Source organism: Ylistrum balloti, unplaced genomic scaffold (assembly GCF_031769215.1).
Source record: "Ylistrum balloti isolate Yb309-2 unplaced genomic scaffold, AGI_CSIRO_Ybal_v1 Utg369686, whole genome shotgun sequence".
Classification (NCBI taxonomy): Eukaryota; Metazoa; Mollusca; class Bivalvia; order Pectinida; family Pectinidae; genus Ylistrum; species Ylistrum balloti.
The window spans coordinates 545,287-560,249 of NW_026781924.1; the positions used below are offsets into that span (position 1 = coordinate 545,287).

The 14,963-nt window shown below is 37.7% G+C and overlaps 1 protein-coding gene across 1 annotated transcript in view; it reads left to right on the forward strand.

Annotated features, from left to right (window-relative positions):
* The window catches only part of LOC132564996 (dystrophin-like), a gene marked incomplete at its 3' end in the record, with an annotated part of 240,840 nt that overhangs the window by 36,481 nt on the left and 189,396 nt on the right, over window positions 1–14,963 (forward strand). Inside the window, exons 2-9 of the mRNA XM_060229602.1 lie at window positions 2,942–3,003; window positions 3,233–3,325; window positions 3,773–3,853; window positions 10,527–10,619; window positions 11,302–11,393; window positions 13,699–13,779; window positions 14,193–14,308; window positions 14,729–14,916. Of these exons, the coding sequence (XP_060085585.1) occupies window positions 2,942–3,003; window positions 3,233–3,325; window positions 3,773–3,853; window positions 10,527–10,619; window positions 11,302–11,393; window positions 13,699–13,779; window positions 14,193–14,308; window positions 14,729–14,916 (806 nt within the window). The remainder of the gene's footprint in view (window positions 1–2,941; window positions 3,004–3,232; window positions 3,326–3,772; window positions 3,854–10,526; window positions 10,620–11,301; window positions 11,394–13,698; window positions 13,780–14,192; window positions 14,309–14,728; window positions 14,917–14,963) is intronic.

Genomic DNA, 14,963 nt, shown 5'->3' on the forward strand with positions numbered 1-14,963 from the left:
CGCCTCACAAAATGTTGATGTTAGTGAGATTGCCTATGGACGGAAATTAATATATTTTTCTTGTACCTATTTCAAAACTATTTTTTTGTGTCTTGTATGCAAAGTTTTTGAAAACCTGAAAGTATTTCTAATTTTGGTTAAAGAGATCAATATCTATAAGACTTTTTAATATTAGGCGATTGATTGGCAGAAAAGATAAGCTGTCACTGTTTCTATGAGGAACTGAAAAATATGACTGTAGTTGTTGAGACAGTCATTTCTTTCTACCCAGGACAGGAAAATACTGTTGTGTGGGAGTTTATTTTTCTGGACATCTGGAGAATGCGCTGAAATTCCGGACACAAATTAAACTGGTTAAAGAGTTTTCATGGAATATTTTTTAAAGAACAATTATTGAACAAACACTGCAGACAAAAGCTACCCTTGGCAAGTTTTTCCATCACACATCCACCTGGTTGTTATAGAAACACTTGATGTCACCAGCCGAAAAATCACAATAAACAGATTTGTTCTCTGAAATTTGATGTTAAATAGTCTCTATAGACAGGAAAGGTTTCCAAGGTCAGCTTGACTGACCCTTGTATACAGTGACCTGGAGATGACTGTTTTGTTTGGGTATGGAAGGGCCTCATTTTGAGATAAATGAGGATACAGTCTGGATTATTGCCTTGGTGACCTTAACAGTTGTCATGGTAACATTATCTGCCATTGTTTTATGGATTTGGTTAAAAGTACTTGACTATACTGGGGAACAGGAATCACTCACAGGTTTGTATAATAGCTAAAATAAAAGTGATTCACCTTTTTATCCGTAGGTAAAAATTTTCGAGTGTGACGTGATATAAAATTTGTACTTCATTATCTGTAGGAAGTCTGCATGTCCTTATCAGGAGAAATTTGGGTCAGAGTTTTTTTGTTCATGTAATTTTTGGTCAGTAGATTGTGTTTGTCTTCTGTCAATATGATCACCTTGCTCTGGAAACGTAGTGTGTATATATAGAAATGCAGCGATGCTGTCTGCTGCAGTGGTCAGTACCCAGCTTCTGCTGAAGTTATTTGATGGGGGATACAAACGATATGAGACAGGTTTGTTGCTGTTGTGATGAAAAGATAAATGTACAACATCAGCTGTTATTTGTACTTAATGGCTAGTGGAGTTGGGGTGGTGGTTATTACACTAGGTTTTTTTACCCACCTTACAGGGTAACTTGGTACTTCTGGTTCAAATTCTGTGTACTGTGTTCCTCCAATAAGTTCCCCTGTATGTCTATATATATGTAACAGAGATCATTCTTCATCTCAATGCCTCCGCTAGGAATCGAACCCGGGACCCCTGGCTTACTAGTCTGACGCTCAACCAATCAAGCTAAAGAGAAGTTCTCTCTAGCCGAGTGGTATATTGCGGCTAGCATTTTACCAGGGTTACATATAAATTGTTTTAAAGTTTTAATGAAGAAAAAAAATGTAAATTTGTTGGAGTTTTTTGTTTTATTATCAGTTATGACTTTGTCTGAGCCATATTTAGGTTGTAAGTAGGGTATCCTTTTCAGATAATGCAGTGGTTGATCAGTAAGGTGGGGGTGAATATTGTTTATTAGAATGCACTTTATCAGGTGAGCAGGATCCTTATATCTCTAGTTTTAGAATGATGTGCTGGCATATTAAGCTAGTGTCACATGATCTAACCTCTCACCATTCACTACATGCAGTCTTGTAATCTTACAAAGTAAGATATGGCAAAGAATGATTGGAGAGAATCTAGAACTATCAAAGTTTCAATCTACTTGAGCCGAAATGTTTACCGAAGGGTTAGGGAAGAAGTGAATGGCCTGGTATGTTAGTAAGGGTATAATTGGCTATCTTTTGGCACTAGTTAATCCCTAGGCAAATAGGTAACAGGATTGTATCACATTTTCCTTAAAACATTTTGATAGATAAACCTCATTCTCACTGATTTTAAGTAATATTTGGCGTGATTGAATTGACAGTTATCTCCCCCTAGTTTGATACTGGTAATGGAGACCGTTTAGATATCACTGGGTTCAGTGTTGGCTTATTCATCAAAAGTGATTAAATGTTTCTGTGGATATTTGATGTTTATAAACAAAGGCTTGCCTATACAAGTGAAGACTCCTGACAGGCCCATACAAGATTTAACTAGCTGGTTATTATCAATAACCTGGTTAGAATGTTGTAAATCTTTGATATTTCTTGTGGAATTCCAATTCCTAGTGACATACGTAAATAACTCTGGATTGCATCTTTGTTGATTCTGTTTTATAGAGTCTGGGTCTCTAATAGCTGATCGTTCGTGAAGTTTAAATCATTCCTAGATCAGCATTTATAAAAAAAACATGTACAGTCAAGCTTCGTAATCTGGAACTTGTTTAATTTAAATTATTTTGTCAGTCAAATCTTCACTCTAAATTGTTGAACTCATTTCAAAATCAAGTACTGGGATAGCTCGAAGTTTTCCTATAGTTCTGCCAACTTCGAGATAACAATGTTTGACTGTATTAGTGAAAATTACTGAAGACATAATGTAGCAAAACTGAGTATTTTTGAAAATTGAGTGATTCACAGAGTAATAAACAATAAACAAAAAAAAAATAAGAAATTGGATTCAGTCTCTTTTACTTGGTTTTGATACATTTGATCCATAGATACAATAGATAATAAGTAAATTAAGGATTTCTTTTGGCTGATGTTTTCTGATATTGGTATAATCAGAGCTATAAACTTAGCATCAAAGTTTCTTGGAAACTTGGGGTAATTCTTCTTGTTGTCAAATGAGCCTAGTTTTAATGTGGCCTTCACATAAGATGGTACTGTTTTCAGATTAGAGCTGTTACAAAATTTGACACCTAAATGATAGAAAAAATTAATTTGATTCCATTGAACACAATGCTTAAATACACTGGTAATTTTATTCTCATTGCAGATGAACGAGAAGATGTACAGAAAAAGACGTTCACTAAATGGATCAACTCACAGCTGGGCAAGGTATGGAACAGTGTAACTTCTCTCAGTAATAGATTTAATGATATTGGCATTTTGAAAAATTAGTCTGAAAAAGAAATATACATGTAGCTCAGCATTGATTCTAGATTTGACAAGGTCACATCAGACTTGACATATAATCACTATTAGCAAAACTCAATACAAACTTACTCTTAACAAACAATATGTTATTGTGAGTTATGGCACCTTTTTCTCCCATTGGTATTTCCAGGCGAACAGGTCTGTAATAGGGGACCTATTTATTGACCTGAGGGATGGCACAAACCTCCTCTCACTATTGGAGGTCCTCAGTGGTACCAAGCTGGTAAGTAATAGTATATACGGATTTAGTGAAGACTGCCCCACAGGACACCTGTTAATAGATTTCCTGTCTATAAAGGTCGTTTATTGGTTTCATGTGTATAATGACCACTTTGCTTCATATTCATAGCAACTGGTTATGTACTCCTGAAAGAAAGTGTTATGAAATCCTGAAGCACTTTTGATAAGAAAAAAAAAGTTTCGGTATACAAAATATTTGTAACTGTATTAACTTATGTCTGTTTAGAAGTCAGGAAATTGCCTTTTTCTTTGTATGCTTCAAAGATGAAATTCTATTTTATTTTTTTGTATGTGTTTGTTTGCTTCAGAGATGAAGTTCTCTTTGTACATATACTTGAAGAGAAAGCAAATTTCTTTCTGAGAAGATTTCTGTCAGAATTTATCTCTGTTATGTCTGTGAAATTATTACTGTGTATTTTATATATTACAGAAAAGAGAGAAGGGCAAACTACGAGTCCACCACATCAACAACATTAACCAGGCCTTGTCTCTGCTGGAAAACAGCTTCAGTGTGAGTAGTAGGTCTGCTAGAGTTACCTCCCTTCCATCTCAATTTCTCTATTAGGATCCTCAAAAGTCGGTCACTGTGACTTCAACACAGGGTAAACAGTGTTGAAAGTTGGTAAATAGCTGTCACACACCTTTTAGTAGAAATTTACATCATACATGTAAAGATATTGTTTTAAACAAAACAATTTCTTACAGAAACAGTTGTTTAGAAACCTACAAATTCTGCCAGATGTTTAGAATTCCTGAAAACGGGAAAACTGTGAGAACTCGGAATTATAATCTGAGTATCTACATTATCATGATAGAATATTCCTCGTCAGAATGGTTTCAAGATGGTGGATATATATGATGGGAAGGTAGTATGCCATAATATTTTTGATTTTGGGAAATAAAATATGTTTTGAATTCGAAACAGCATGACTGAATTAGAGACCATTGAGATAATGGTTATTAATTACCCTGTGAACAAATTGTTTGTTTTGTAATAATTCTTGTAATAAAAGTCATCATATTTCTGGTATTTGAAAACAAGCTAGATCATTATTTAACATCTCCCACCTACAAACCCACCCGCCATCTCACTCCTTCAAACTCGCCCTCCACCCTACTCCTACAAACCCACTCTTCATTTCACTGCTACAAACTCTTTTCTACACCCCACGCCTACAAACCCACCCTCCAGCCCACTTCTACACACCCACATTCCACCTCACTCCTACAAACCAACCCTCCAGCCCATTTCTACACACCTACCTTCCACCTCACTCCTACAAACCCATCCTCCAATAATTCCTACAAATCCACCCTCCATCCAACTCCTACAAACCCACCCTCCACCCCAGCCTCCAACCCTACTCCTACAAACCCACCTTCCAGTCCACTCCATTCCTACAAACCCACCCTTCACATCACTCCTACAAACCCGCCTTCCACTCCTACAAACCCACCCTCCATCCCAGCCTCCAACCCTACTCCAACAAATCCACCTTCCACTCCACTCCATTCCTACAAACCCACCCTCCATCCCAGCCTCCAACCCTACTCCAACAAACCCACCTTCCACTCCACTCCATTCCTACAAACCCACCCTTCACATCACTCCTACAAACCCACCTTCCACTCCACTCCTACAAACCCACCTTCCACCCCACTCCTACAAAACCTCCTTCCACTCCACTCCTACAAACCCACCTTCCACTCCACTCCTACAAACCCACCTTCCACTCCACTCCTACAAACCCACCTTCCACTCCTACCAACCCACCTTCCACTCTTCTCCTAGAAACCCACCCTCCACCCCAGCCTCCAACCCTACACCAACAAATCCACCTTCCACTCCGCTCCATTCCTACAAACCCACCCTTCACCTCACTCCTACAAACCTGCCTTCCACACCTACAAACCCACCCTCCATCCCAGCCTCCAACCCTACTCCAACAAATCCACCTTCCTTTCCACTCCATTCCTACAAACACACCCTCCAGCCCACTCCTACTCCTCCACCTTTCATCTCACCACTATGATATATAAGTTTCATATACTTTTTTTTTAGGCATTTTTGTTGTTAGTGATTAAGTTATGACCCCCCCACTTCTCCTGCAACACCAGTTATGTTAGGGAAGCTGGTATATACATGAAGTAAACACTTTGTTTTGACTTCTGTTCTTGAGTATGTCCATGTTTGGTAACCTTGACTACAAGAAATATCCTGAACTCTTCAACAGATTTGGTTCATATTCAAGAATGTCTATACCTGATTAGATTTTGGTGGTCATTGGTCAAGGTTAAAGGTCATAGGTCATCCTTGACCCAATGAAAATAAAAGATTAAAAGATTTTGTAAAGATTCAGGGTGGAGAGCGTATCTAAGTGAGCCCCAGACTTTGTTTCTATTTCAACATTCTGTACCATGTGTAATCAGAGTGTTCAGTATTGTACAGGTACCTGGTTAATTAGCGGACATAATTCAGTCAGTAATTAGTGAGAAGCGTTAACTGTAGAGCGTGAAAATGTTGTTGATTATCAGATGTCTTAGATTGGCATAAAACAATGGTTGCCCTTTTCTGTATGGAGGTAAAAAAGGCCCAACACTTTACATAGATATCCTTGTTTTTATTATTTTGCACCTGTAGTTAGGGCTAGTTAAATACAGTTGGAATTTGGTGCAGTAACAAACTCCAGGTGACCTGTAGTGAGCGATTTCTTGTGCTATGGTAAGTATGTAGCTATAATACTTCCTAGCTGGTTTCCTGTCTGCTCTCTTATGAATCATGGGATTAATCAAAATTGGGTTTTTATATGAAAAACGAACCAGTTTCCTAACCAGCCGATATTACAGAACACCTAATGACGAAGAAACCATGTATATCTTTGGTCTCGAGATAAAACTGTTTGTAGACTGAGGTTTAAGCTATAGATCATTAGAATTATAAAAATAACTAATTACTTGCAATCTTCTGTTACAACAAACAGCTTTCATGTTGTTTCCTCCTTGGTTGGTACAATAGACTTTGTGTGAAAGTGCTGGAGTTAAGAGGTTGGGTTGTCTATGTCTGAGTTTCAAGCTCTTGTCTTTCATATTTGGTTTTCATATTATGTTTGGGTTTTGCATGAAATTAATCTTTTCGTATTTATCTTTCAATAATCCTCGGGAGTCATTACATTACTTCGGAATCTGAGGGATGGACATAATTATTATCATACTTCTTCTTGGAATCTGAGGGATGGACATAATTATTATCATACTTCTTCTTGGAATCTGAGGGATGGACATAATTATTATCATACTTCTTCTTGGAATCTGAGGGATGGACATAATTATTATCATACTTCTTCTTGGAATCTGAGGGATGGACATAATTATCATCAGACAGTTAAAATGCATTACTGTATCAATGTAATATAAACGTTATTAATATTACAACATTTATGAAACAAGCTATTAGCTGATATTAAATCACTCCTGTTGGCCTGGATGGAAGTTTGCGAGGAGTCTTTACTGTGACAGGAAACTGGGGAAAACTCATGTGGGCAGGCATGTGACCCACATGCCTTTTCACATATCCTTTGGGGGATTGAACAACCCCTCCTCACCCCCTTCCATATTAACATAAAAGGAGAATGAATTACCACTGCACGACAGCAGCTTAAATGAGTATTGGCGTATTACAAATTATGGATTTTGGTAGATTTGCTAACCTTTCAAAAAATCTTTGCAAATATTTTGAAAATTTAATCAAAATTTGGTTCAGTAGCTCTAATATTTCCAAAGAGAAATTCCCGACCTCACACAAATTTATCCATTTTTTCCTTGAGATATGGAAAGGCCAGTTTGACCATTGAGAATGGAATATTTGGCAGGAGGATAAAAATTTGTTATCTAATTGATATGTTTTCATTATTCAGACCCTGCCATGTTTTTGAAATTTTTTTACCATTCATCTATTCATGCTGCTTTATGTACCGGGAGTTTGGGACATGAAGCGTGTCAAACACGTGTGTGTATCAGCTGATGATACAGAGATATTATTTGTGTCGCATTTGATTATGTCTGATGGTTGTCAGGTCCTTTAAACTAGTGCAGCATTCATCACATTTATCCTGGTATAAGTGAATGGATAGAGATGCGAGGGGACAGACAAACATCTGTTTACATATTTGTGGCTTATAAAGGGAAGAGAAACAATGTCCATATGTTGTGATGGTCACCTTTGTCATTTCAGCGTCAGTGTCTTATAGGACAACTAGTGGATGTTGGTTAGTACTGAAATCATGAGGACACAGCAACCTCTGATAGGAGTACAGTCTAATTGGGAGTAAACTATAAAATATTGCAGGAAGGTTGTACAATCTTTCACCATAAATCTCGGTTTGTAATGTTAATCTATTGAGCAGTACACAAGTATTAGAAGAGCTCAAAACTAATGGGATTGTGGTCTGTATGTAGCGACACCAGAGTTTGTAGACTTATATTACTTTTCGTTTAATTTCATTAATCTACGCCCTGAACATTTGTTTTCTGCGCATTTGTTTTAAGGTAGAAGTTTCATCTGTGACAAGTGATCTGCTTGAAGAATTTTATTCTCGGCTATTGAATTTGTCAGATAAATGTAAGCAGCGCGTCGTAAGAGATGTTACAGCCTCTCAGACCAGACTTTCTGAGTGTTACTCCCAGTACTGTATGTAGTTATATCTGGTACCACATAGGAATACAGATTATCTTTTATCGAATACCTTTCCACCACACCAGTCAGTCAAAGGTCATGTTTTTCTGAACCCTCCCCCCCCCTCCTCCGCCCACTCCAGTGTTTGCAGATATGCTTCCCTTTGTTGATTTGTGATGGTGGAAGTTTGACCCAGCCAAGGACAACACAAAACTTCTTTATTTTGGCTTCAGTTTAATACGACACAAACTTTTCTTATCAAGACAAGCCTGTTATCAAGATAAGTACACTACAAAAATGTCTGAACCTTGTGATAACTTTACAAATTGACTGAAATTTTTGTTGTTATGTGGCCCCATCCTGTGGCCTAAGTTGTGTGGCCCCATTGTATTGTCTTGGTTACCTGGCCCAATTATATTGCCTTAGTTGTGTGGCCACATCATGTGGCCTTAGTTGTGTGACATCATCATGTGATTTTAATTTGTGTGGCTCAATCATGTGGTCTTAATTTATGTTTCCTCATCATGTGGCCTTAGTTGTGTGGCCACATCATGTGGCCTTAGTTGTGTGGCCCAATCATGTGGCCTTGAATGATGTGTCCTCATCATGTGGCCTTAGTTTTGTGGTCCCATCATGTAGTCTTAGTTGTATGGCCCTATCATGTGGTCTTAGTGGTGTGACCCCTTTATATTGCCTTAGTGGTGTGGCCCCATCTTGTACCTTAGCGGTTTTGAAGACAACAATCTCTAAATGAAGACACCCACCATCCATGATACACAACATGACCCGAGTAAACAGCTGTGTCCTGAAATGACTCCAACATAGTTACAATGACTTTGATTCGTTGACGGAATGTTGTGACCTTTGAACTCTAGTAAATTCTGAGTAATTACCGAAAGCTCCTGAAATCTTCCCTGATATTTGTAATGAGGACAGAGTGGTGTTAAGTACTGGTACTTATCCTGTTCTCACAAGTAGATATAGTGTATCCCCCCTCCCTTCCCTTAGGTACAACATTCCACAGCCTGTTGTAGGGAAAACACATTACAATTGTCTGGCCAAAATACCAAGACCCACTACTAAAGTAACTGTGTTTCCTATCAGTGTCAGGACTAGTAGTCTGGAGGTGACTTTATTTCACCTTCCCCAAAACCTCCAAGCCTATAGTAATTTCTTTTGGAACTATCAGAGATGGTTGTTCTTGTTTTAACCAGCAGAAGAAAATTTTATTTTCATGAACAATTCTGAAAATTTGTATTAAAGTAATAACTGGAATCTCACATTTGTTTCAGTGTTTATAAAATCTGTTGTTTTTTTTCCCTTTTGATTTAGAAAATTTATAAAGAGTTTAAATAATTTTGATATAGAATGAAAAACTAGAGTGTTCTTTTGTACATCATTTGGTTTAGAATGGAATTTGCGAACTTAGTCTTTGCAAGTTTTTCAAATATCTTAAGGAAGCAGGTATACTATTTTAGGTTCCTGGACAGTCAATATCCAGATTAACCTGGAGTCGCTGTATTTTTTACTTCTCCTGAGCAGCATGCTATAAAGGGTATGCTTTTGTTTTGAAAAGAACATTAAGATGCAATCTGATTTCTAATGAGTTAGCATGTTCTGATCGACCCACCACAGTGAGAATTATCTCCAGCACGATCACACTTTGTTGATTACAACATTGATGTGATTTTTAAAGCGTCTGAAACTGTTATTAAAGAAAGAGAATGTATTGGTGAACGTCTAGGCACCTAGTGTGAAGAGATCAGACATTTTATTACCGACCATTAAAACGGTGGCGTTTATATGATCTATGAACTATGGGAAGGAATGAAGACGTATTTCTGTGATGTCTAAGATTAAACTCTCTATTTGGTATACATTATACTGTTGTTTTACAACTTCTCAAATGTTTGTTCGGAGTTACAGTGTTTGAGAAACTGAGACACCGTGATAAAAGAGGACTTAGACTGTATCTTGTATCAGAAATCACTCAGTTCCATCAAAGATTCTTAATATGTACATGTAACAGTCTCCAGTTTTGGAAAGAATATCAAAAAAGACAATGTTTTGTAAATCCTTGCCTCGTTTGTAACTTGTTGTAGATGTCTATTTTGTGATTAAGCAATGTTTCCATAATCCTTTTGCCAACTTTTCAGTGAAGTTGGATGTAATTGAGAAAAATAAAAGAGGATGCTTGAATTTTCATCCTTTTGTCTCATGTGTTTCTGTATTGATTTTATAATCAAATTTGTCTAGCAACATGCCTATGCCCGGTAATAAGCCCACCTGTATCTATTTGCAGCTGTTCAGCAAAATTACAAACCAAAACGTAAATTTATAAAAAAAGAAAAAAAAATTTTTGTAAATAAGAGCTTGTGTACAGTTGGAGACTGGGGAAGGAGGTTATATTTATAGGAGAACCGGTCACTTCCTGTTTGTTTCTGACATTAAAGTTATATCTTATTATATTTAATCATTTTAATTGAATACATTTAACTGTTTGTGCTTACAGATAAAGTTAGTAAATATCAGCAGTAATGACATAGTAGATGGGAACCCTAAACTGACCCTCGGACTGGTCTGGAGCATCATCCTACACTGGCAGGTAAGTCACATGACTGATGGTGGACATTTACCATAAACTGACCCTCGGACTGGTCTGGAGCATCATCCTACACTGGCAGGTAAGTCACATGACTGACAGTGGACACTTACCATAAACTGACCGTCGGACTGGTCTGGAGCATCATCCTACACTGGCAGGTAAGTCACATGACTGACAGTGGACAATAACCCTAAACTGACCCTCGGACTGGTCTGGAGCATCATCCTACACTGGCAGGTAAGTCACATGACTGACAGTGGACAATAACCCTAAACTGACCCTCAGACTGGTCTGGAGCATCATCCTACACTGGCAGGTAAGTCACATGACCTTCCTGGTCATATTGTTGACTTTCAAGGAAATATGATTCAAACTCGTGCAAAAGTAACAAAGTACAAATGATAGATTTCTGGCAAAAAAGGTACCTGACTTAACTGGTATAGTAAGATTTCTGGCAAAAAAGGTACCTGACTTAACTGGTATAGTAAGATTTCTGGCAAAAAAGGTACCTGACTTAACTGGTATAGTAACTGAACAAAGACCCTGTTGCCTCACTTGTAACCAAGTTTTGGTGAGACGTTAATAAACATAAAATAATCACGGTCAGTCATCTACTCTATCCATTGTTTTTGTTTATTGTTTGTTTGTATTTACTAATGTTAAGTCATATATTTACCTGTAGGTAAAAGATGTGATGAAGGATCTGATGGACGACCTCAAACAAACTAACCTAGAGAGAACCCTACTGGCCTGGTGTAGGCAGTCCACACTGGGGTAAGTAGAGGTTGAATGTCAGGTAGGGAGAGGTGAAAGATAGACAACCTTGAACAGACTAACCTTGAGAGAACCCTACTGGCCTGTTGTAGGCAGGCCAAACTGAGGTAAATAGAGGTAAAATGTCAGGTAGGGAGAGGTGACCTGATAGACAACCTTGAACAGACTAACCTAGAGAGAACCCTACTGGCCTGTTGTAGGCAGGCCACACTGGGGTAAGTAGAGGTTGAATGTTAGGTAGGGAGAGGTGAAAGATAGACAACCTTGAACAGACTAACCAAGAGAGAACCCTACTGGCCTGTTGTAGGCAGGCCACACTGGGGTAAATAGAGGTCAAATGTCAGTTAGGGAGAGGTAACCTGATAGACAACCTTGAACAGACTAACCTTGAGAGAACCCTACTGGCCTGTTGTAGGCAGGCCAAACTGGGGTAAATAGAGGTCGAATGTCAGTTAGGGAGAGGTAACCTGATAGACAACCTTGAACAGACTAACCTAGAGAGAACCCTACTGGCCTGTTGTAGGCAGGCCACACTGGGGTAAATAGGGTTGGAATGTTTGGTTGAGAAAGTGTTAAAACGTCATACTAGAACATGAACAAGTGCATTGTTAATATAGTTAATTGTTAATGAACTGCTGAACTTAATTAGGAAGTAAGGAAACCCAAATCCATGAAATTCATTGTGATAAGTTGAACATTTGGATTAAAACTTTGGATACATTGAACAGATTATATCCATCATAGCTTTTGGAACTTCATTTAAACATACTTGAAATAGGTGTTAGATTGGGAGATATGATTTGGATATATTGAGCATGAAATGTTTTATCAAAATGTGGATATATTGAACACAACCTTTGGAACCTAACTTAGATATATTGAACACAACCTTTGGAACCTAACTTAGATATATTAACTTGGATATATTGAACACAACCTATGGAACCTGATTTGACTATATGGAACTTAGCTGGCTATATTATGGTTATAAAATAAAATTACATCAGGGTGACCAAATTATAGAAAACAACCTTTATTATACCTTCTGTCTAATTCCTCACTTCCCCACTAGGAGGAGCATCTGTAACCTGTGATGTTTAATAAACCTCAGAGGGGAGGCTGTCAAACTGTGTATGCATTACATGTTTAGGTCAAACTCCCAACATCACACATTACCGTTTCTGTCTGCCTCACAAAAAGTGGGAAATGGAGCATTGCGCTGTGACAGAGTGACATAACTGCCACTCCGACATCTGGGACTACATCTGGTTCCACCCTGTAATGTGGATGTGGTTTATCATGATAGCAAATACAGCCATGGTCTGTTTTACATCAACACAATTGGTTATTTGGAATTCATTTTGTTTTAAAGGGGCCATAACAAAATGCAGTAATTGATATCTAGCAATTTTACAATGGTAGAAATATTCACCAGTACAACAGAAACGATTCTAAATTTCACTGAGTCTGTCTTTAGTAAAAATCTATAAAATTAGTAAAAAATCAGGTTTTTGTAAAAAAATCCTCTAATTTTACATGAAACAGGACTTGGTTGTATTATGTTTGTATCATTATCTCCTAAATAGTATCAAATTAACAGAGGGAGTATTCTGTGTATCCTGTGTTTAAACTGAAATATTCAAATACTGATAAAATCAAGGCATCAGAGAGTACTCAGAACCAGGATACAAGGTTAATTAGTAGAATTAATTCAGAGTTTACTTGTGGGTATTTTATTGTAATGCAGAATAAAGAGATTTTACATTGTTGTCTGACATGATTACAGCCTTTGACCCCTCTGACATGATTACAGACTTTGACCCCTCTGACTTGATTACAGCCTTTGACCCCTCTGACATGATTACAGCTTTTGACCCCTCTGACATGATTACAGCCTTTGACCCCTCTGACATGATTACAGCCTTTGACCCCTCTGACATGATTACAGCCTTTGACCCATCTGACATGATTACAGCCTTTGACCCCTCTGACATGATTACAGCCTTTGACCCCTCTGACATGATTACAGCTTTTGACCCCTGTGACATGATTACAGCCTTTGACCCCTCTGACATGATTACAGCCTTTGACTCCTCTGACATGATTACAGCCTTTGACCCCTCTGACATGATTACAGCCTTTGACCCCTCTGACATGATTACAGCCTTTGACCCCTCTGACATGATTACAGCCTTTGACCCCTCTGACATGATTACAGCCTTTGACCCATCTGACATGATTACAGCCGTTGACCCATCTGACATGATTACAGCCTTTGACCTCTTTCTCTATATTTTGTTACTAGGTACAGAAATGTAGAAATCAGGAACTTCACAACAAGCTGGAGGTCTGGACTAGCCTTTAATGCTCTACTCCATCACTTCAGGTATGTAACCATGGTAGTGTCATCATGGTAACCATGACAACACCATTATGGTGACCATGACAACGTCATCATGGAAACCATTGACCTTTAATTATAAGGTTTCATTCATTTAGAGTTTATTAGTTTTCATATAGAAATATTGTACTTACAATTGTGCATCAGTTACTATTTCTGAATGTTAATTATAGTATGCTGTCAAACTAGTATAACAGTCATAGTTGATGTGATAATTCATCATTGTGCTAATATGTCTAAAAATATTAAGAATTCCTTGTGCCAAATTTACTATGTTTGCAGTAAATCAGTTTTAATTCAGGGAATAGGGCAAAGTAGATATGAAGAATAAAAATGATTTTAGAATCTGTTAGTTAATTTCATAGCAAATTAAAGAAGATTTCTCGTTCTTTTTCCAGACCTGAGTTGTTTGAATACAACGACCTTTTAACCAATAGCAATGAACAGAATTTAGAACATGCCTTTAGTATTGCCCATGACACACTTGGTATTGACCGTCTGCTCGACCCTGAAGGTAGGCAACTAATCAAGCTGTTGGTAATATTCATATTTTATGAAATTTGATATTTAGTTTTTCACTCCCCAAAAGTGTTAAAGTGGGAACTAGATTTTTATACACTGTACAACATTTGATCATTCAATAGGCCTTTGAACGCTGTATCTCATTTGATCATTCAATAGACCTTTGATTTATTTTGTCCTTTACACATTGCATGTGTTTCCTCCCCTTTTACCAACTTATGATTTGGATGGTAGAGTTTTGTTCACTGATATCAGGTCTTCATCCCAGGTGGAAATCTCTTTTGTATAAAGTTAATTCCTTAAAGTCTTAAAAATTAAGAAATTGATTTTAAGTCCTGTTGACCTATGTAGTAGCTTGAGATTTATTACAATACTCTGCCTTTAAGTAATGCCTTCATTATCTTTGTTACAGACGTTGATGTGGAGAATCCGGACAAGAAATCAGTGATGATGTACCTGATGTGTTTTTTCCAAGTACTACCACATAGCAACATTACTCCTACTGAGGACATCCCCGTCACACCTTCTACTGCAAACTCCATCCAGTCCTCAAAGTCGACGGACACTTTCACCTTCACAGAGAAAATTACCAAGTCTGAGGTAGGTACTCCAAACATTTCAAACATCATGTAAGGTTGAGGTCCAGA